Genomic DNA, 22,106 nt, shown 5'->3' with positions numbered 1-22,106 from the left:
TCTTTTTTTTAAAAAAATTACACACATTACATTTGTATCGAACAGTGCTGAACTAGAAACTTTTTTGCTCCTCACATTATTTGTGATTAGGGTATCAGGCAACATTAACAGGTTCTCTGTGCATGAGACACATATCAAGACTCCACAGGCCTTCTTACCCATAGAAATGTTCAGTCTTTCGGGTTTCTCAATTCATCCCTCTAATCTTGCCGGGGTCCAGGTTTGTATGTTTGTGTTTTGGTAGATCCTCCTAGCTTTACCAGGTGGCACTCTAAGCTGGCTTCCCGAGGATACTACAAATCCTAAATTAAGTACAGAGAGCAGTTCTTATTTTTCCTTTGAGAATTCACAATTTAGAATCTGTACCCTTAATAAGTACAGCACCAGCTGTACATTACATTTTTCTGTCTCATAAAATTTCCCATTCAGATAGAACCATGTAAGAGCATAAAATATGGTCTCCTTAATATCTTGGTACAAATTTTACGTGTAGAAGTACACATATGAGTAAGTTCCTTCCTTGCTTCCTTCTCCCTCCCTTTCCTTCCCCCTCCCCATCTCTATCTTTCTTCTTTTTTCATCTTTAGCCCACATCAATAATATGGCTCCAGCCCCTTATACAGCATCCTCCCACCTACATTAACTTCTCAAGCAAATCAACCTTTGACTGATTCTACTTTGCTGGGGATGTGACTCCAAGACCAGTTCTCCTTCCTCCCCTTTGGCATTTCAGGCAGTTCAGGTCCTGAAGCAGTCATTTGCCTTCTTATGGGGAAGAAGTACTTTATTCACTGCTCTTTAACCCATTCATTATATGGCTTAGATGTAATTTGACAGGAAGGACATCTTAAAATCTATGCCTAACCATGTGCTGTGGCCCATGCCTGTAATCCGAGCAACTCAAAAGGCTGAGACAGGAGGATCTTTTCACCTTTGAACTAAACAGGTAAGCTTACAGACCTATTCAAGTTCAAGGCCAGCCTCAGCAATTTAGGGAAACTCAGTTTTCAAGATAAAAAATTAAAAAAGGGCTGGGGATTAGCTCAGTGGTAAAGCACTCCCGAGTTAAATTCCCAGTACAAAAACACACAAACAACCTATGCCCTATCTATGTCTAGTATTTCCTTCATCCAACTCCCCATTAATAAGAAGGAGTCCTGATTAAGCTGCAATCCCACAAATGCAAGTTGACTAGCAGGTGGCAGACTGATTTTGCATACTATATTATTTCCAGGGCCCTTAATGGATTACTGTGGTGTCATCACACTTAACCGAAAGGGATCTTGATGCCAATAGCCTGGGCTCTCAGTTTCAAGGACTCAGGATCATTTTCACCTTTGAACTAAACAGGTAAGCTTACAGACCTGTTCAAATGTATGTTTTAACCTTCTTCAAGGTCTCTCAACTGCCATACCTGGATGGCTTAGTTATTATACGTTTGGTCTGGTTATGAGCAACTTTCTGTTCTGCTTCTGAAAACCTAATGAATCCAATTCGGAGAGAAATATTCAATAGGGCAATTAGTGTTGTACAATATTGCTAAAACACGACAATTGCTCTGCAGTGGGATGGAATGAAAGGGCTAGAGCTGTCCTTTGCCCAAGGTAAGCTCTCTGCCCCAACTTCTTTAAATGAATGGAATAACAATGATCTCTTCTTTAGATACTGTTAGTCACCTTTCCATCACGGTGACAAAACATTGGAGAAAAACAGTTTAAAGGAGGAAACATTTACTTTGGCTCACAGGTTCAGAGATTTCAGTCCATGGTCAGCTGTTTTCATTGCTCTATGTCTGTGGTGAGGCAGAACATCCTGGCAGAAGGGTTTGATGGAGCAAAGCTACTCACCTCATTGTAGTTAGGAAGTGGTATTTATTGGGGGGGGGGGCGGCATGGAGAGTGGGATTGGGAATAAAATAAGCCCTTCAAAAATATGCCTCCTGTGATCTAATTCCTCTAACTTGCCCCCACCCCCTCCAATATTTCTGCTACTCCCAGACAGTACCATTAGCTGGGATCATGCCTTTGGCACATGGCCTTGGGGGGATATTTTAAGATTCAAACTTAACAGATACCAAACATATGATAGTTATTTTTCAAACAAAATTCCATAACTAAACATCACCCAACTAATATAGTGCTAAATCTGATAAGTCAAATTATTTTCCAGATGTAGATACTGGGTGGCTGGCTCAAAGTGACTTTGCCTTCTTTAGTCCCAGCCCCAGATACATAGGGGATGTTGGTGCTAAGATAAAGAAGTTGCAGAGCTGCAGTTCTAGATCATTTTCTTTCTTTTTTGGTTATGGTGGTGGTAGTTGTACAGGGGATGGAATCAGGGGTACTCTACCATTAAGCTATATCCTCAGCCTTTTTTTAATTTTTATTTTTAGGGTCTCACTAAGTTGCCCAGGCTGGCCTTGAATTTGCAATTCTCCTGCTTCAGCCTCCCAAGTAGCTGGGATTACAGGTATGTGTCATGTATGCAGCTATAATTTTAAGTCATCTCCCTTCTGGAGTTGCTGCTTATGGTATCTTTTTAAGTCAATCTTCAGTTTCCCATTCTATTTTTCAGTCCAGAGGGCTGCCTATGAGCCAGATGCAGTGGCACATACCTGGAATCTCAGCTAGTTGGGAAGCTGAGGTAGGAGGATCACAAATTTGAGTCCAGCCTCAGCAGCTTAGTTAGACCCTATCTCAAAATAAAAACTAAAAAGAACTGGGGATGTAGCTTAGTGGTGGAACACTTGTTCAGACTGGGAGAGGTCCTGGGTTCCATCCTTAGCACCATAAACAAATAAAACCAAAACTAGAGGATGGCTTGTGAGAGGTAAAGCACAACATTCCCAAGCGATCTGCTTTATCATCTATCATGTGGGTGGTGAAATATATGACTAGATCAGAGACTGTAATTGAGAATTGCCATATTAGCTCTTAAGGTGGAGGACTGCAGTTCTTTGATAGTATCTTCTCAGTGATTTGTCTAAAAAATATGAACTCTAATCCAGGCTAGGCATTTCTGCTGTCAGAATGCCTTGAACTCTGTAAATTGTAGAAAGAGGTTCAATAGACTATTCAGTAACTGCTTCTAGGCTTTTTGCCTTTTGGAATGTCCCAGAACATTTTTGGGAGGAAGTCCAACTCCCACATCCTGACAATTGGCTCTAGCAGCAATTATATCCTCCAAAATTCTGGGCTCCTGCCAATTTGGGTCTCATCTCAGGTGCATGGTGCTCTGATGTACCCAGTGAACCTTGGACAAAACATCCACCTACTACATATTTATTGATTTACTTATTGTTACATTGTTGTTGTTGTTTTCTGCCATAATCCTCTTGGTAGGAATCTATGTGTGTATTGGTTTCCTAGGGCTGCTGTAAAAAGTTACCACAAATTTACCTGCTTTGTTTTTGTTTTATTTTGTTTTAAGTACTGGGGATTAATCTCAGGGGCACTTGACCACTGAGCCACATCCCCAGCCCTATTTTGTATTTTATTTAGAGACAGGGTCTCACTGAGTTGCTTAGCACCTTGCCATAGCTGAGGCTGGCTTTGAACTCGCCATCTTCCTGTCTCAGCCTCCAGAGCTACTGAGATTACAGGTGTGTGCCACTGTGCCCGGCTTATATTTGTTTTGAGACAAGGTCTCACTTTGCCCAGGCTGGTCTTGAACTTGTGATTCTCTTGTTTTAGCCTCCCCAGTCAGTGGGATTATAGGCACGTGATTCCACATCTGGCAGAAACTTACCTGTCTTAAAAATAATAGAAATTTTTTTTTCTCTCACAGTTCTGGAAGACAGAGGCATAAAATCAGTTTTGGAAGGGATTCCTACCCTTGGAAGGCAATGAAGGAGAATCTGTACCATGCATCTCTCCTAACTTATGATGGCTGCTGGTGATCCTTGGTATTCCATGGCTTTGGCTTCCCTCCAATCTCTGCCTTTATCTTCTCTTCATCTCCTTTTCTGATCTATGGGTCTTCTTTTCTTCTTATAAGGACATCAGGCACTAGACTTGGAGCCCCTGCCCCTAAATTTAGGATGTTCTTATCTTAAGATCCTTAATTTAATTCTGCCTTCAAAGACTGTATTTCCAAAGAAAGCCACATTCACAGGCACTGGGAGTTAGGACTTGGGCATGTTTCTGGTAGACATTGTTCAATCCATTAAAATCTGAAGTGTAAAGATAGCCATTTGAGTAAGCAATATACCTGCTTCTTGCTTTTGAAGACATTCTTCAACCACTTGGTCATACTATACTGAACTGGGATCTTCCATCCATTTGGACATTTTAATTTCTGGAGTCAGTGCAATACTTATTTCCTGCTGCCCCAAATTTATAGTTATTTTAATTGCCAGTAGCACAAATATCGCTTATTGTGTGGTATTCCGTACACAGGATGTCTATGACAAAGGGTGGAAGGTAATGCCTGTCCACTGGGGCTCATTCTCTGTTAAATGGGTGGTTCTAAATGTTTTGATTCAAAGGTTCAGCCCCTGAAGGATGCACCAATTTGTCTCAGCATCTGAAAATGATGCCTAGGGTCAGGGATATTTCTTGTATAAGGAACTCACATAGACATCTCTCATCCTTTCTTAGATTTTTGTTGTTTAACAATCAGAAACTATTAGGCTGTATTGCTATGTGAGACAAAGGGTACCAATGCATACATAACCCAAAACCCTCTGGTGAATCTTTCCACTAGCATTCAATAGTAAGCCAGCAGTTGTCTGAAAGAGTAATTCTCAGCTGCTGAAATCATTACCTTAATCTAAAATCATCAATACATCTGCTCTACTTTCCCTTATACGACCTGTCCTTCTCCTTCCCCTACATCCTCAAATCATCTTGATGGGAGAGGCAGAAATCACAGAGATCTCACTTTCATCTTTCCTTCTGACTTATAGGTCCAAAGTGTGTACTTAGGCCCAGAAAATTATTCCCCAAGGTATGATATTTTAGCACACTGAGTACTTCCCTTCCTTTTCCCAATACTATGGATAGAACATAGCATACCCCTAGTACTTTTCATTTTTAATTTTGAGACAGGGTCCTGATAAATTGTGCAGGCTGGCCTTAAACTCCTCCTGCCTCAGCCTCCCAAGTCACTGGGATTACAGGTGTGCACCACTGTGCCTGGCATCTTACATACTTTGAACTAAGGGAGATTGGAAAGCCTTGGAAGCAAGGCTTCTTTCACTTCCTGTCCTCCTGTTTCCCACCATCTTTCTCCCCCTATTCTCCTGAAGTCATTCATAGAAACCAGAATTATTCGTCTTTAAGAAAAGTCATAGATACTAGAGCCCCTCTATCTGAAAGTGAGCCCCAAAACCTGGAAAGGTCACTCTGTCTGCCTTGAAGATCCTCCTTCCAGGGAAGTTCCTCCCCTTACCCAGGAGAAAGGACTGCTACACAGAGCGGCCAGGAAGAATCTGGACAAGGCTTGCTGGGTTTCTCCCTATTACAGCATACCCTATTGTCTAATTAATTTTCTGCATGGCTATCCATTCTTCATTAACCTAAAAATAGTTTTCCCTGGGTCTTCATTTTTGAAGTCTTCTCTGGTTAAATAAAATTGTTGTGCCTTTTTCTTGTTAACCTGTCTTTTGTTATAGAGGTGTCATCCTTGACCCTTGTGATAGATGACCTTCAACAGGCAGAACTTATGAAACTGTGTCTTATGACTTGGCTAGGTTTGTCACTAAGGCTTTTCTCAAACCTTTTTAGAGTATATAGCCTTTTATAGAGTTTATAAGAATCCTAAGGTGACACTGAAGTAGGGGCCCATGCCTATAATCCTAGTTTGGAAGGCTGAGACAGGAGGATTACAATTTCAAAGCCAGCCTCAGCAACTTGGAAAGGCCCTAAGCAACTTAGTAAGATCCTGTCTAAAAATTAAATTAAAATAAAATAAAATAAAGAACTCCCCCACAAAGGGCTGAGATTATATCTGAGTGGTTAAGTGCCCTTGGGTTCCGTTCATCCCTGGCTGATGCCAAAAATAATCATCATATCATCATCATCATTATCATCATCATCATCCCAAGGTGAGAGTCTGGCTTAGTGGTAGAACACTCATGTGTAAGGCCCTGGGCTTGATCCTCAACAATACACACACACACTCAGAATTCCAAGGTGGAATTCCAAGGTGGAGCATAGACTGAACACAGCCCAAGCATCTACTAACTGTTGTTTGTTGTGGCAGGAGGTATCTCTCCTGTTTCATTACCTGTCATAGGTTTAAGTACTACTACTCTAGGCAATTCCTGTCTGCTAGATCTCTCCTGGTTGCTAGACCTAGGGCCTGATACTCTTCTTCATGAGTATGATGTTAAGAACTGCATTGTTTCTGCCACTTTTGTTTCAGGGGATCTTTGCACCATTATTTAGTGGAGCACCTGACTACTGAGACATGAAGAAAACAAAGATGTAAAATGATACCATCAAAGGCACTGCAACCTGATCTATTTCTTTCAGAAATTTCCTTTCTGCTGTCACTTAAAGTAAAAAGAGCACCCAGATCTTCTTGGCGTTGGTAGAGACAGAGGGCCACCATCAATTAGGTCTTTTTAGGCAGATATATTCCAGATACATCCAGTACTAACAAAAGTGTAGGGGAACTTTTTAAAATCACTAATGGTTGATAGGCCAGTTTATAAAGGTTTTCCTGACAAAGCAGGTTGGACAATACTTCTGTTTTAGTTTTTTTTTTTTTTTTAAAAAGCATTTGTTGCCCGGGCCCGGTGTGCATGCCTCTAATCCCAGCAGCTCGGGAGGTTGAGGAAGGAGGATCCAAAGTTCAAAGCCAGCCTTAGCAATTTAGTGAGGCCCTAAGCAACTCAGTGAGACTCTATCTCTAAATAAAATACAAAATAGGGCTAGAAATGTGGTTTAAAAAAAGTATTTGTTAGCTCAACTTCTGTATTATCCCACTACTTTTTTGTAACACTCATTATATCTGGACAACTGTAAGTTCAATTGTCTGTATTCTATTGGGAGTCTCCAGATTCTATTAACTTTTCCTATACAGAACTTCAGATATCCAGAGAGTTAACTGGCGGGGGTGTTGATACTGATGGTGATTAACCAGTGGGTGTACAGATGTTCCTTGACTTACAATGGGTTAGGTCCTGATAAACTCACCATAAGTTGAAAGTACCATAAATCTGTGGTGCACTTACTACACCTAATCTACAGAAATAGCTTAGCAACCCAGTGCATTATGAAGTATCTGGTTGTTTATGTTGTGAGTGGATGGGAGCTGCAGCATCCTGAGAATGTATCATAGCCTGGAAAAAGATCCAGATTCAAAACTTGAAGTAGTTTCTACTGAATGTAGATGGCCCTGTAAAGTTGGAAACTCACAAGAAGAGCCACTGTTTAAGTTAGGACTGGGTTAGTTTCCCAGGACCAGCAAAACAAATTACCACAAACCAGATGGATTAAAACAATAAAAATTTATTCTTTCACAGTTCTGGAAGCTAGAAGTGTGGAATCAAGGTGTTGGCAGGGTCATGCTCCTTCTGAAGCTTCTCAGGGAGGACTCTTCCTCGCTCTTTCAGCTTCTGTTTCCTTCTCAGTGTCTCCTGTTTTATGGCAGCTTAATTACAATCTCTGCCACTGTCACACATGGTGTTTGTTCTCCTGTATACCATTGAAAAATATCTATACAAGTAGTTCTTGTTTCCAAATACACTGGACTCCCTCAGCACCATTCCTTAAGGTTGTGGATTCTTTCACAGACTTCCTGTAGGAGATATCTTTGAGTGCCTACTGTTATGGTTTGGACTGTGAATATCCTCTGGAATCTCATAAGCTAAAGGATTGGTCCCCAGCCTGTGGTGCTACTGGGAAGTGGTGGACCTTTTGGAGGTGGGGCCTAGTGAAAGTAAGATGGGTCACAGGTAATGTGCTTTTGGAGGGAATATTAAGGCCCTGGCCCCTTCTTCCCTCTTTTTGTTTCTTAGTCACCATAAGGTGAACAACTTTGCTCCACCATGCACTCCCACTATGATGTACTGCCTTGCCACAGGCCCCTAAATAACTGAAACCTTGGAAAATTTATCTTTCTTCCTTTTAAGTTGTTTATCTTGGGTATTTTGTCACAGTAATGGAAATCTGACTACTCATTCCTAGTGTACCCAGATTTTTGTAGAGATACTCACTTTTCTTTCTGTACACCATATACTCCTGAGGAAACTGAACTCACCCTGCTCCAAAAATGGACTTCATTTATTAAAGGGGAATTATTAGCTCTCTTGTCAGTGATTGGTTAAGGAACTAAGGCCTCAGCCTATCAACGTATAACACATTTCTGGCCATAGAATTTGTTCCTAGAAAGGCTATATGACTCAGAGTAAGGCAAGTAGAAAAAGTCTGTCACACGGAGCTTCTGGGAAATAAGTGTCCTAAATTTTAAGATGGTCTTGTCTTTCTCCTAGATCTACCTGGAGATGTGAGACCCGAAACTACTGTAGCTACCTTACTCCCAGTCTGAAAATGAAGCTGATGCCAGGGTGGGAACAGTGGGTGCAGTTGAGGAAACTGTAGAGAAAAAGGTTTAGAGTTGTGCCCACCTCACATTTAAAAAGTCTTTATGTTTGAATTGAGTTTCCTGTTACTAAGATCTGTTTGAATTGGATTTCATTTGCTCAGTCTGAAATCATTCTAAGTGGCACATCCCTAATGAGTTCCTTTCTGGGCAAGTGTAGATCCACTGGAAGAGATGGTGATTCCCTCAGGTTCCCAAGGCAGTCTGTCTTCTGTGTTAAGCAGAAGGACCAGGCTCTATCAGCTTCTAGATGTTAGGCACCAACTTAGTGTCATCAGATGCTCATCTTCTACTGTACTCCTATGTTTAAGTCAGATCAGGTTCTTTCAGGTGAGTTCTATCCTCTGAGTGACATGAGTTTCTCCTACAGTTGTTATCAAATGACTCTCACAGGTCAGATGAGGAGATGAAGAGGGAGAGTGATCAGGATCAAAGAATTGCCTGAATTTGTGAGACCACAAGCAATTTGCTTAGTTTTGCTAAAAACAAGGCCTGGGATTTTCCAAACTAATGACATTCAAATTCATGATTTACATCATTAACTTGACCCTCCATGCTCACTCTCTCCCTGTCCACAGCATCAGCAATTTCGAATCATAACTCTCAGGAAATATTCTTACCTATTTACAGAAAAGGTGTGTGTGTGTGTGTGTGTGTGTGTGTGTGTGTGTGTGTGTGATCAACCATCCTCCATCAAACAAAGACATACCAGTACCTAATATTTTGAGGGTTTCAAAAGCAGAGGTGTCCTGCTTGTCCCTCAAGCATGGGGGTTGCAGGAGGTAGACACCGCTGAGCTACATCAATGAAGCCCAAAGAAAGAGAAGTTCAGTAAGAAAGTAATATAATGATATCCAACAGAGAAGCAAGAAACAAAGCCTGCAGCCAATGCCTGGCAATGACTGTTAGGAAAATACCAGAGGATGCCCCGCCCGACCGCCCGCCTGGCTCACATTCACAGTCTGACTATTCACAAAGTGCAGCCTCAGGCCTAGGCAGTCCTAGATCTGTAACGGATCATTCCAGGGCCTCCCGTCCAACGTGCCCCGCCGGAGGTCAGCCCGACTATAGTCTTCGGCGACGTGGGAGGCCAAGAGGCGACGGCCCCCCTCTGGTTATACTTTTGCCGTGCTAACATAGTTTTTGTGTCCACACAATGCATGAAATAAATATTTCCGTGACTCACCCTATGCTGTGGGAAGTACATTCCAGAAAGAGGTACACTAGGCAACTGGGGGAGGAGGGGAAAGCATATTCAGAGGAAGAGGATTTGCTGGGCCAACCTGCTTCTCGACCGTTCCCCTGGGCGGGGTAGCAGGAGCGGGAGCGCCTCGGAAGGACCCCGCAACAGACATCCCTCCTCCTGCCCTTCCACCCACCGAAAAGGCCAACTCCGCCTGCCTGAGTCACGGCGGGAGCTGGGGAGGAGCCGGGGAAAGGCGGCCCCAACGCAGAGCGCAGCCAGCGGCCGCAGGGAGAGCTGGCAGGGCGGTCAAGGATCATGGGGGAGAGCGCGCTGGAAACGGGGCCTGCGTCCGGAGCTCCTCCTGGGGGCCCGGTGCACGCTGTGACGGTGGTGACCCTGCTGGAGAAGTTGGCCACCATGCTGGAGGCACTGAAGGAGAGTCAAGGCGGCCTTGCTCAGAGGCAGGGCGGCCTGGCAGGCTCCGTACGCCGCATCCAAAGCGGCCTGGGCGCGCTGAGTCGCAGCCACGACACCACCAGCAACACGCTGGCACAGCTGCTGGCAAAAGCGGAGCGCGTGGGCTCGCACGCCGACGCTGCTCAGGAGCGGGCGGTGCGCCGCGCTGCCCAGGTGCAGCGACTGGAGGCCAACCACGGGCTGCTGGTGGCGCGCGGGAAGCTACACGTCCTGCTTTTTAAGGTCAGTGACCTCAGAAGTCCCCCAATCTGGGACCTTTTCCCGCCTTCAGGCCATCATTCTGGGGACTCCCTTTTTCACCCGCCTACCCTATAGGCATTCTCCACCCCACGCGCAGCTGGCAGCTGAGAAACAGACTTCCAGTGCAGCACCCACTAATTGCACGCACCCCATCCCGCCTTCACACACTCGAGCCCCGCCCGCCCAATCCGAGCCCGCCCAGAGCTCAGACACGTCGGCAGAATTTGGTCTAAGTCCCAACCCATCCCCCCAAATGGCCGGAGTGCTTTTCGTGGTAATATTCTGCCTCCACTGGTTCTTGCCCTTGTGGCCACTAACCTTTATTTCACGTCCCGAACAAGGTCTCATCTACTTCACGTACTTCTGTAGTTCATTCGTAGCCCTTCCTCTCCCATTCCTCCTCCGCCCCCTGACCTTCCCAGCCCTGCATTTTCTTCCCTACTCTGACTGTGGAAGCTTTCCCTCTGTAACTGAGGAGTGGGTCTCAGGCTGGTCCTGGGTAAGAGGCTGCCAGGGTCAATTCTGTGTGGTCACATGCAGGAGGAGGCGGAAATCCCAACCAGAGCCTTCCAGAAAGCGCCAGAGCCTTCGGATCTGGCGGACCAGTCGGAGTTGAGCCCAGAGCAGCCAGAGGCCGAAGTTGCAGAGAGCTCTGACGAAGAGCCGGTGGAGTCCAGAGCTCAGCGGTTGCGGCGTACTGGTTTGCAGAAGGTTCAAAACCTTCGAAGGGCCCTTTCGGGCCGGAAAGGCCCTGCGGTGCCACCATCCACACCAGTCAAGCCGCCTCGCCTTGGGCCAGGCAGGAGCGCTGAAGGCCAGCCTGAAGCTGTCCAGCCCACGCTGGAGTCCACGGTGGAGCCAGAGCCTCCGCAGGACACGGAGGAAGATCCCGGGAGACCCGGGCCTGCTGAAGCAGCTGTGCTTCAAACAGAAAGTGCAGCCTGATAGCTGGGTGCTACTCAAATCCCCTGTGCTTATGCCTTATCCCAAAATAAATTCTTTCAGAATGCAGCATTCACGCCCAAATAAGGAGCGAATCCTGCATCCACTGCCCAGCGATGGCCCTCCGTTCCTGGCCCTCCCTTCCTTTTTTAGCCTAGTACCTTGTGTCCTCTAACAGGAGAGGCGCAGCTTACACTTACTTGCACTCACAATCAATAAAAGTTATTTCATCTACTCAGACTCCATGTGAAAGGGTGAGGGTGGGGTTGGGGAAGGCAGTACAAGGAATAGGCAATATTGGGACTGGAAGTGGCTTGAATGTCAGATGATTTTGCCACTTTCCCCTGACTCTGGGCTCTACTCCAGTGGCACATAGAAACATCCCGCTGGCCATTTGCTCCTTAACCACTTTCTTCATGGGGACATACAATCACATTTTTTTAAAGTATCTAGTACAGTCCTTTGTTTATGTGCTCAATAGATGTCATTTTTTTTTTTTTTTTGTCTTTTAGTTTCTTCCTCTGCTCTCTTAGGAGTTGGGTTTTTTGGCCCAGCTCGGGGCCTCCAGAGGCCAGGCAGAGGAGTTCAAAGCCAGCCTCAGCTAAGCAACTCAGTGAGACCCTGTCTTTAAATAAAAAATACAAAATAGGGCTGGGGATGTGACTCAGTGGCCAAGTGACCCTGAGTGCAATCCCTGGGACCCCCCCCCTCCCCTCCAAAAAAGAGTTGGGTTTTCCAGAATTCTTTATTCAGTCCTCTTTTTACTCTGGGTTCTTTTTGATTGACATTCACTTCCAGGCCTCTCCTACCAGCCTCTTACAACCCAGACCACTATGATGAGCTGTAGTTGAAAAGGACTCCAAAAGTAGCAATCTATCTTCTACCTTTTAAATAAGTTTCATTGCAACTTCACAGTTATTTACTGAGTATCTGCTATGTAGCAGCCCTACTAGGAATGGTTCAAAAATTCTCCCCCTTTCTGTATTTTCTTTACCAGCAAATAGTATCATCATCTACACAAAAGTCTGGGAGACCTCATTGGCTCAAGAACACTCAAGCCCTCCAATAAGTTATATCAATTTGATCTCTACAGGTTTTTTTTTTTTTTTTAACACTTGTATCCGCTTGTCTTCTTTTAGGCTTTATCTTCCCCCTGACCAGTATTCAATTTTCTAATCTGATCACATCACTCTCCTGAGTCAGACCCTTCAGTGTCTCCCCATCATCTGCAGAATAAAGCTCAGGATCTTTAATGTTAACTTCAAGGCCTTTCACTTATGTATACTTCTCCTTACACTGCTATAGGTTGTGGTCCCTAATCCAAAGATCTGAAATCCAAAATTCTCCACAACATTGAAATGACACTGTGATAGGTGGACTCTCAGGGAGAAAGAGATCTTTACTAGATGGAGGCACAGATCTGTGAGCAAGACCAGTCATGCTTGTCTGTTTAGTTAGATGATCACAACCTCTAGCATATGCTTGTACCAGATCCATTGGAACAGAAATCTAATTAAAATGTCACCAGATTAAAAGACCTAAACAATGTGTTCACAACTGATTTATGGTTAGACTGCTTAATCAAGAAGAAATATTCTGAACCCCAAATATCGGATGACTGACATGGAATATAATTTTCACAAAAGCTGACCCAGGAACCTCCACATTCCTTCCCAGGAAAATCCTATATCTAGTCAGAGAGCTCAACCATAGGTACATTATTCCTCTTCTCTGAGAGGCAAGAGGTGTCTGCACTCTGCCTTTTGAGTGAGTATGTATACCTTTGCTTGGCTGTCCTTTAGTAAATCTTTGCTTGTGCTTGCCTTGCTTTTGATCCATCCTGAAATTCTTTCCAATGGCATGAATCAAAAACTTGCCTGGGCTGAGTTGAGATTCTACTGCCCCCTTGGGAGAACCTTGTCTTAAATGAGAACACCACAGGTGGAAAATTACATATCTACCTTCATGTGATGTGTCATAGTCAAAATGCAGGTGTAAAATTATTGTACAAAATTACCTTTAGGCGATGTGTATAAGGCATATATAAAACATAAATAAACTTTATGTTTAGACTTGTATTCCTCCCTCAAGATATTTCTTTATGTATATGCAAATTCCATGTTCTAAAATTTGAATTTTTTTTTGTTATCCAGAAAGCTTCTGGCCCAGGGCATTTTGGATATTGAATATTCAACCTATATGGTATCAGACTGCTCAGTCTCATCTCTACTCTCCTGCAAAAAGCAGCCAAGGCACACTTGTTTCAAGGCTAGTTGTTTCTCTTCCTTGTTCCCAAAGCACCACTTGCACATCCCAAAGTGCTAATGGCACTAATTGTGCTTGTTGCAGTTATTCATCCATCCTACTCTACTAGACTATGGCTCTTTTCGGTAGGGACAGTTTTATTAATTTCTGTACTTTCCATACCAAGTACTCTGCTTGCTACAGAGTAGACCCTCATAAGGGGCTGGGGATTGTTCCCTGCTGCAGTACAGCAAGAGTATTACAAAGAAAAATGAGAAGCAAAGAGGAGTGCCTAAGAATGAGGAGCATGATATCCTATTCCTTCATTCAATCACTGACTGAAAGTAGGTCACCAGTTTTACATCATATAATAGCATTTTTTAATACCTCCTGTGTTCTAGGCCTTACATTGTCTTGTGAACACAAAAATGGGATAGTGTCTTCAAGGAACTGAGAGTTTATAGGGAGATACAAACACTATCGATAATGAATGTCAAAAGTGCTGTGATAGTTACATGTGAGTTGTTTGAGAGCCAAGAGGGAAGGGTCATGATTCAACCCAAAGAAGGAAAAATGGGGGATATTTAAGAAAGGCAAATAGTGAGATGGAAAACAGGAATGATGAAGGGAAGTAAAGCTCAGTAGTTTATATTTTGGGTCCTCAGTTTCTTGATCTATGAAATGGAATAATAATAGCCCCATTGGGCTATTTTAAGGATAAAGTAACATCAGTAAAATTCATAGCACATTTCCTAGAACATAGTTTCTGCTCCATAAATTCAACAAATTTATTCCAGGCACTATTTTAAAAGCTGAAACTATAGTGGCACATAGGAAAGACAAGATCTTTGCCTTCATGAAGTTAAATTCCAATAGGAAGAGACAGGTAACAAACAAAAGAAAACATATGAACCATATGCTGGTTATAGGATCTTAAGAAAAGAAAACAGATTAAGGGTATAGATAATGACTGGGGAGATGTGTACTTCAGATGAAGGTGTTGGTGATTTTTAATAGGACCAGAGTTTCAGGTATGAATTACTCCTTGATATTTGAGTTCAAGTAGTGACATATGTTTTATTTTCATGGATTCAGTTAGAAGAGTTTAAGCTTCTACCAATGATAATTGGTGGAAAGCCCATTTTCAGTTATTTTAGTTATCCTTCCTTTCCCTAGATTATGCCCTTAAACCAGGAGGCTCACACCAGGTCCATCTGATGCAATTGTTCCTTATGACCACTGGGTGTCACCATTGGGGTGTCAGTGTCCTAGCTGAGGTCTAACTCCCCAGTCCAACTTCATAGAGGGTGAGGGCTGTTAGTAGGAAATGCAAGAGGTAGCCTTGGTGTGGGGACAGAGGGCTTTCTGTGGAAGGTGGCTCTGCAGTAGCTCCATTTCATCTGGGGACATCAGAGTTCTTCCTACAGGCTGCCATGCCTTAGAGTTCAGACTACTGCAGCTTCCCAGTGGCCAGACCTTTCAAGATTCTGCTGCCTTAGAAGGCCTGGTACCAACAGGCTCAGTTTTCTATCTCCAAGGAAAAATAAATTGTTATTTTTCCAAATCCTTTGGTGTCTACCTGATCCCCCCCCCCCCATACCCCCTGCCAATACCTTAAAAAGCTTAACTGCACATTTCCCACATAAATTATCTTGGTCCCTAACTCCTAGGAACCCAAAGGCCTGGAAAACTTCCAAAGAGAAGGGGAATGTCACTTTTATTTGTCTACAGTTGCAAGCAATAAAAGTTGGATTTAATCACTTCCCTTAGAACTCTAACTGCCAAGTGAGTGGAATAATCTAGCAAGCTAGAAAGAACATTTTTTATTCTGCAATGAAGTCTACAAGGGAAACCAAAGTCGTATCTTAAAATGGATAAAGATAATAGGCAGGATTATCTAACCCAGCATGCCCATATTCTGCTGTGATATCTCATACGTGGGTAAAAAAATATCTATTCACAGTAGGAAATTTCATCTCTAGGCAGGTACCAGAGATCCTTTTGGGTCCTTTATTGCAAGCAGAAGGATCATGTAACCTCAGCACTGATAACTCAAAACCATCAAATCTGTGTGCAACATGAAAACACCCTGTACCATCTTGTAGTGATGATGAACTCACTCTCTCTCTGGCAACTTTATATTTTGGACAACTTTGACCCAAAACAAAACCTTTTCTTTATTCTGAGATCAAAATCTGCCTTGCCTCTATTATTCAGGAACATCTGCACAACAAAGTTCCTGAATTTCAGTGATGTATATGTTTGTGGGTTCTACTCCAGCAGGGCACACAGGAATGTCTCTTCCAAGATTTCCCCTCATTTCTTCTTCAGGCCAAACATTACTGGTTTAAACAGTTATTCTTCATGATGTGTTCTTTCACATCATGAAGTCTTGGCCATTCTTTTGTGAATTGCTTTGGTTTGTCCATATCTGTTTTAAATAGGGAGATGGCAAAGTGCCATGGAAAAAGCATGGGTTCATAGTAAAGACATCAGAACTTGATTACTGGTGATGGACAATTTCCTTTTCCTAGGTCTATAATGAGAACCAAATAAGATTGCTCATTTACTCATTCATTTGATATTTGTTGTTCTAGGTGATGGAGATTGATGATGTATTATATAGATAAGGATGCTGCCTTCATGGAACACACATTGAACTGGCAACTGTAATAGAGTTTTGGATAAATGCTCTGAAGGAGAAGGATATGGTACTATAGAAGTGTACAGAGGGGGCCTCTAACCCAGCAGGGATGGTTGCAGTATGGGAGAAGACTTCTGAGGACAAATAATCTTCCCTCCAATCTGATTTCCTCTTCTATTTATGTTGTATGATTTCTTTCTATGTCAATTTATTAAGTGACTTTTAGAATGAATAGTTATAATTTAAAAAATATACTCATCTGGATATCCCACTGACACCTTAAATCCAATATATCTAAAACTGCACTCATCTTATCTCAGTATTCAAGATTCTTCTCTGTATTTACCTGAAAAGTGTTACAACCTGACCCTTCATCCACATCTCCTGCCCAAAGCCCTATATCCAGTGAGTCATTGAGTATTGTAGATTTTTAAAAATTAACTCTTGTGAATTTTTCTCTAGTAAAGAACTCTAATAAAATTGGGGTCACAATGAGGACTTGAGAAGAAAACTCTTCTCAAGATGGAGAAGGTGGAGCTGAGAAATGGAGAGAAGGTAGTAAAACTGGATCTAATGCTATACTTACTTTGTAGGTTTGCTGAGAGTTAAATGAGTGAATATGTAAAAAATGCTCAGAACCTTACCAGGCGTGTGAGAGCTTAAGATTCATTGTTGTTTTGTTGATCACTTGGAGCCTAAATTCAGTTATGCAGGAAATGCTGTCACCAAGACATGTTATTTATGTGAAATAAAAAATATGCTTTTTGCTTAATTTTGTTTTTTTCCAGTACTGGGCATTGAACCCAGGGCTGCTTTACCACTGTACTACATCTCAGGTCCTTGTTTTTTTTTTTTTTTTAACTTTTTATTCTGAGACAAGTTCTCACTAAGTTGCCTAGGCAGCCTTCAAACTTGCCACCCTCTTGCCTTACCCTCCCAAGTAGGTATGTGCCAGCACACCTGATTCCATTTTAGTATTTTTATGTATTTCCCCCTGCACCTAAAAAAGTCCTAATAGGTACAGCACCGCAGACACTGAAAGTAATGCTAAAGGCAAGGGTAACACCTTACTTGCCTTTGAATCTGCAACACCCAGCGCAGGGTGTGGAATTGGGCAGGTGCTGAAGAATAAGCATTTTATTCTAGAGAGGTTGAAGTACAAGGATAAACAAGGAACTTACTCAGCTTAGTGCTGCTTGTCCTCCGTTGCTCTGTTGCTTCCTTTCTGGGCTGGCTCAAGTAGGTAGGACAGTGAGTAGGGTCCTCAGTACTTTTATGGGCCCAGGAAAATGTTTTATTTATTTACTTTTAAAGCAGAAGGAAAAAAAACCAATGTTTTAGTTAAATAAAATGTTTTAATGTATTATTATTATTATTATACTCATCTTTATACCAACTTGTTGTAAAATATAATTTAAAAATCTTTAATAGGGGTTGAAATCCATGACGAGAAGAGTGCCAGGGTCCATGGAAGTCATGATCTAGCTTCCTTCCTCTGCCTCCCTTTTGTCTTCCTCCTCTTGAAGTTTTCATGATTTTATTCTATTTTTTTTTCCTGATACTTGTTCTCTCTTACTTGGCCCCTTAATTTGATTCTAAGTTTTCTCTTTAGTCCTACACTTATTGTTCTGTGTTCTGTGAATTAGCCTTAAATATTTTTATTAAAAATGCACTGGGCCTGCTTTATGTCCTTCCACGATCCACCTAGCCCTACCTACCCTGCCCTCACTGCCTCAGCCAATAGCTTTGTTTGCTGGTTCAGGAGGCGAAGTCTTGACAGTTGACCATCTAGGTGCAAGTTCCTTGTTCAGTGCTGTTGAGTTCTCCTCTTATAAGAGTCAAACTAATTTTAAGGAAACCCCTTCCAGAAGCTCATGGACTATATTCTCATGGCTACAAAGTGAATTTTATTGATTCTGTACTTCAGCATATGTCCATTCACTTGGAGAAATTCATTCTGGCAGCTTGTGTGTGTCCACTGATTTACACTTTTGATTATGCTTGGATCCTCACTGCCATCAATAGCGCTTCCTGTTTGTATTTTGAGCTTTCATATGTTTCTTATTTTCACCAAAAATAGACAGTTTGCATTTGTGTTTCTTTTTTCTGATTTAGGATTATTTCTAAGATGATATGTGTAAAAAGCAATCTTTATTCAGTCATATTAAAACAAGTGTACACCTTCCCCAGTCTTGTAAGATGGAGCTTAATTATTCTGGTAGTTATTTTTATTTAATCTACCACATGTCTCTTGGAGCATGGACACTTAGGAAGTCTGGCTTATTAGAGAAGACAGGTTTTGGATGATCCTACATTGTGAGTCACATTGCTTTTGGGCTTTTGTAGCCCTTCCCCTTTCCTATGCAAAATGAAAAGGATGAAGTAGTCTAACATTGTTCCAACTGTGTTTATAGAACTCCTTTTATTTCTCAGAGGCTCATCGACTAGACCGATATAAATCAATGTGGATTATTAGATACATCATTATTTTATGACACTTGTGCTGCTTACATATTTATGAGTCTACCTAATTTTTTTATTTCTTTACCAGTTTTCCCAGATCGTCTAACCATTTTACCTTAATTTTTAGATATCTCTTTTAATCTGGCTGGTCAAAAGTATTTTAATACTCTTTAACTTTTACTTACCATTTGAAATTGTTAACGTATGTTGATCAACACTTGAATGTGTGATTCAGGTGATTTGATCATTATTCCACAATTTTGTAAAGTTTATTTGAAAGACGTATGTCTTATTTTTAGCAAGTTTTTCTTTCTCCCATGCCATATTTTGAGGATGGTTATGGATTTATGGCTTTTTAAAAGACTCAATATGAGCTGATTATTGACTGGTTATTTTCTTTACCTTATGCTTAATTGTCATTTCCTGGTCAGTGGAAGCAGTTTTCATGACGGCTTCTATTATGGTCTGAATGTGTACCCCAAAATTCACATGTTGGAAACTAAATACCCAAATCAATAGTGGTAGGAGGTGTGTCTTGGTCATGAGGCTGTTCTAACAAATGGGTTAGTGCCTCTATAAGAAGGGCTTTTGAGAGTAGGTTTGCCCGTTTCTCCCTTCTGCCATATGAGGATGTAGCAAGAAGGCTCTAGTTAGATGCCAGCACCTTGATCTTAGATGTCCTAGCTTCTCAAATTGTGAGAAACAATTTTCTTTTCTTTAAAATAAAAAAATTTCTTTTCTTTACCCAGTCTAGGTATTCTGTTATACTAGCACAAATCAAATGAAGACACTTTTTTAAACAAATACTTGAGTCATCTATGAAAGTATTCTTGTTTTCTTGCAAAAATATTATATTCCAGGCTTGTCCTGATTTTATTTATTCCAATATTTGGTACTATTTATCTTTTGGTCTCTTCTGTTGCAAACCATATACATAATAACAACTAACTCTTTACATGGGTTAAAATATGTCCTTCACCGGCTGGGGATGTGGCTCAAGCGGTAGCGCGCTCGCCTGGCATGCGTGCGGCCCGGGTTCGATCCTCAGCACCACATACCAACAAAGATGTTGTGTCTGCCGAGAACTAAAAAATAAATATTAAAAAAAAATTCTCTCTCTCTCTCTCTCTCCTCTCTCTCTCTTTAAAAAAAAATATGTCCTTCACATGTTTCCCAAATGCATTTGTAATAATAATTTTCATGATTATAACAGAAATAAAACATGTGGCCACCTTTAAGTATTGAGGCCCATACTCAGCTTAGTTCACCAATTAACACTTTTCTATTTTTTTTAGAAACAACTAATAAGGATATTTCCAAATTAAGAGATAGTTTCAGTTTGTTATATTATTCAGCTTGCCACTACATTTCTGGGTTTAAAACAAAACATTTAGTGCAAAAGTTGCCAACTTGAAATTATATAAATTAATTTAAGAGGCCTCAGAGATTTTTACTAAAGCAAGAGCTGTGATGGATTCTTTTCCCCCTTTGATTCTGGAGCAGCAGTCTCACGAAGGATTTTTAACTGGCTCAAAAGACTCCCTCACACTCAATTCTCCTACTAGAATCTCTCTTCTCAATTATCAGAAGAAACTGCCTGATAATTTTTTATGTATGCTTCATTTTAAGTATCTTTTTTTTTCTCTCTGATATGTTGTTGGATTCAGTCTATCAAGATCATACTTATCCTTGAAAGAGAAGATCCATGGAAAAAGCATTCTGAAAAAATGGTTATGGCTTTAAACATAATTCATGGTGACATTTTACTTTCCTTGTTCAGAGTCCATCTTATTTCAGTATACTTGTGATTCATAGATAATTCTGGAATACACATAGCTAATAGCTTCAACTTTTTTTCTCACAGACAAATAACACATTTATTCAGGAAGTGATGAGATTTACAGTTTCTTAACTTCTCACACATATAAATTACACATTCATTCTGGTCAAAACATACTCTTCCAAAACAGAAGTTTCTTATATTTATGAATGCAAGCTTTATGTTCCAAATTAAGTATTTTTTTTTTTTTTTACATTCTTGAGAATGCTGTCACATCACTTCAAGGTCAGAATATCTCTCTCAATTCCTAAAACCCCCAATGCTTCAAGACATTCCTTTCTTTCATGGATGGATGAAAAAATTAAATATACACATTTTGAAAAGAATAATTTAGAGTTAAAAGCATCAATTTACAATCAGTATAGGAATAAGTGCCAAAATTCCAATGTTTCAGCACTTATCCATTTTTTTGCCATTCCTTTAGAAATGGTCCATGAATTTGGAGACTATACATAGTTATACTTCATACCCTTCACATCTAAAACCTTGACTTCTATCCTTTGCTAAATTAGGATTCTTCATTATTTCAAATTCTCTCTATTTTAAAGTTGACATGTGACAGGTAGAAGAACATTTTATATTAAGTAGGATTTATTACTTTTTAATTTGATAGAATTTGTCTTTAAAATTGGCAAAACATTACGTAAATCTCAGATGATTGATGTGCCCATACAATAAGAGATCACAGAGTAAGGACAATATCAACAAATGAAGCTTAAAAAAAATAAGTATCCATTAGACGAAGCCATTAAAAGATCATGTTATCACCTGATAACCTCACAGGACAACAGATTTTGGTATAGAAAGCATGCTAATAGACTCAACAGAGGCTATCATGAAATTATGGTGTGCACGAGATACATATGCAGAAGGGTGAAGAACTGTCTCCCACCACCAAAGCAGCTTCCTGTCATTTCGGTGAACTGTTTATAGCACATATCAATGGAACTGGCCTTCTACATGTCTATGCCAGAATGTCAGCTATAATTATTATTCAGATATTAGTCTGATAATTTTAGCCAATGTAATAAAACAAGAATATAAATATGTGAAAGATGTTAATATATTGTTAACTTAGCATATATAGAATCATATAAATTATATGAATCTATTAAATTCATTGCAATGGAAAATTGTTTAATTGTGGTAGTGGAATGGAGAAACATACACTTACATTTTTAATATGTCCCCAATTGTTTGCACATAAGTATGCATTAATTTTGGTAATAAAAAGGGGAAATTCTAAACCTAACTCAGTAATTCTCTGTATTTCTAATTTGTAAACATAAATTTTTCACCTACTTATTGTCAAAACAAAACTATATTTCTTAGTCAACTTATATTTTTTTTCATACCAGAAGTATAAGCAGAAATTTTTAATTAAGAATTGTGTAATTTTAAAGTATGAATCTTAAATTTTAATATTCCCTACTTGTAACTATTCATAGGCTTACATATATAGTCCAGGAAACATTTATTATAAAGTGTTAGCCAATTAGTATAGAAGATGTTAACAAATT

General features: G+C 40.9%; 1 protein-coding gene across 1 annotated transcript; it reads left to right on the top strand.

Moving 5' to 3' along the window:
* The first annotated feature begins 9,990 nt into the window (after positions 1-9,990).
* On the top strand, positions 9,991-11,629 carry CAVIN3 (caveolae associated protein 3). Its single transcript, XM_081280745.1, has 2 exons — positions 9,991-10,435; positions 10,994-11,629. Exons 1-2 carry the CDS (start codon positions 10,052-10,054, stop codon positions 11,396-11,398), a joined length of 789 nt encoding a protein of 262 aa, XP_081136871.1. The 5' UTR covers positions 9,991-10,051; the 3' UTR covers positions 11,399-11,629.
* Positions 11,630-22,106: the final 10,477 nt, after the last annotated feature.

This window comes from Spermophilus citellus, assembly GCF_964194105.1.
Source record: "Spermophilus citellus genome assembly, chromosome: 2".
Classification (NCBI taxonomy): domain Eukaryota; kingdom Metazoa; phylum Chordata; class Mammalia; order Rodentia; family Sciuridae; genus Spermophilus; species Spermophilus citellus.
The sequence above is the reverse complement of the archived record's forward strand: the minus strand, read 5'-3'. Positions and strand labels throughout refer to the sequence as shown.

Coding starts and splice junctions, on each gene's coding strand:
- CAVIN3 (XM_081280745.1), top strand. CDS start 10,052: ATGGGGGAGAGCGCGCTGGAAACGGGGCCTGCGTCCGGAGCTCCTCCT. Junction 10,436..10,993: donor TACACGTCCTGCTTTTTAAG/GTCAGTGACCTC, acceptor GGTCACATGCAG/GAGGAGGCGGAAATCCCAAC.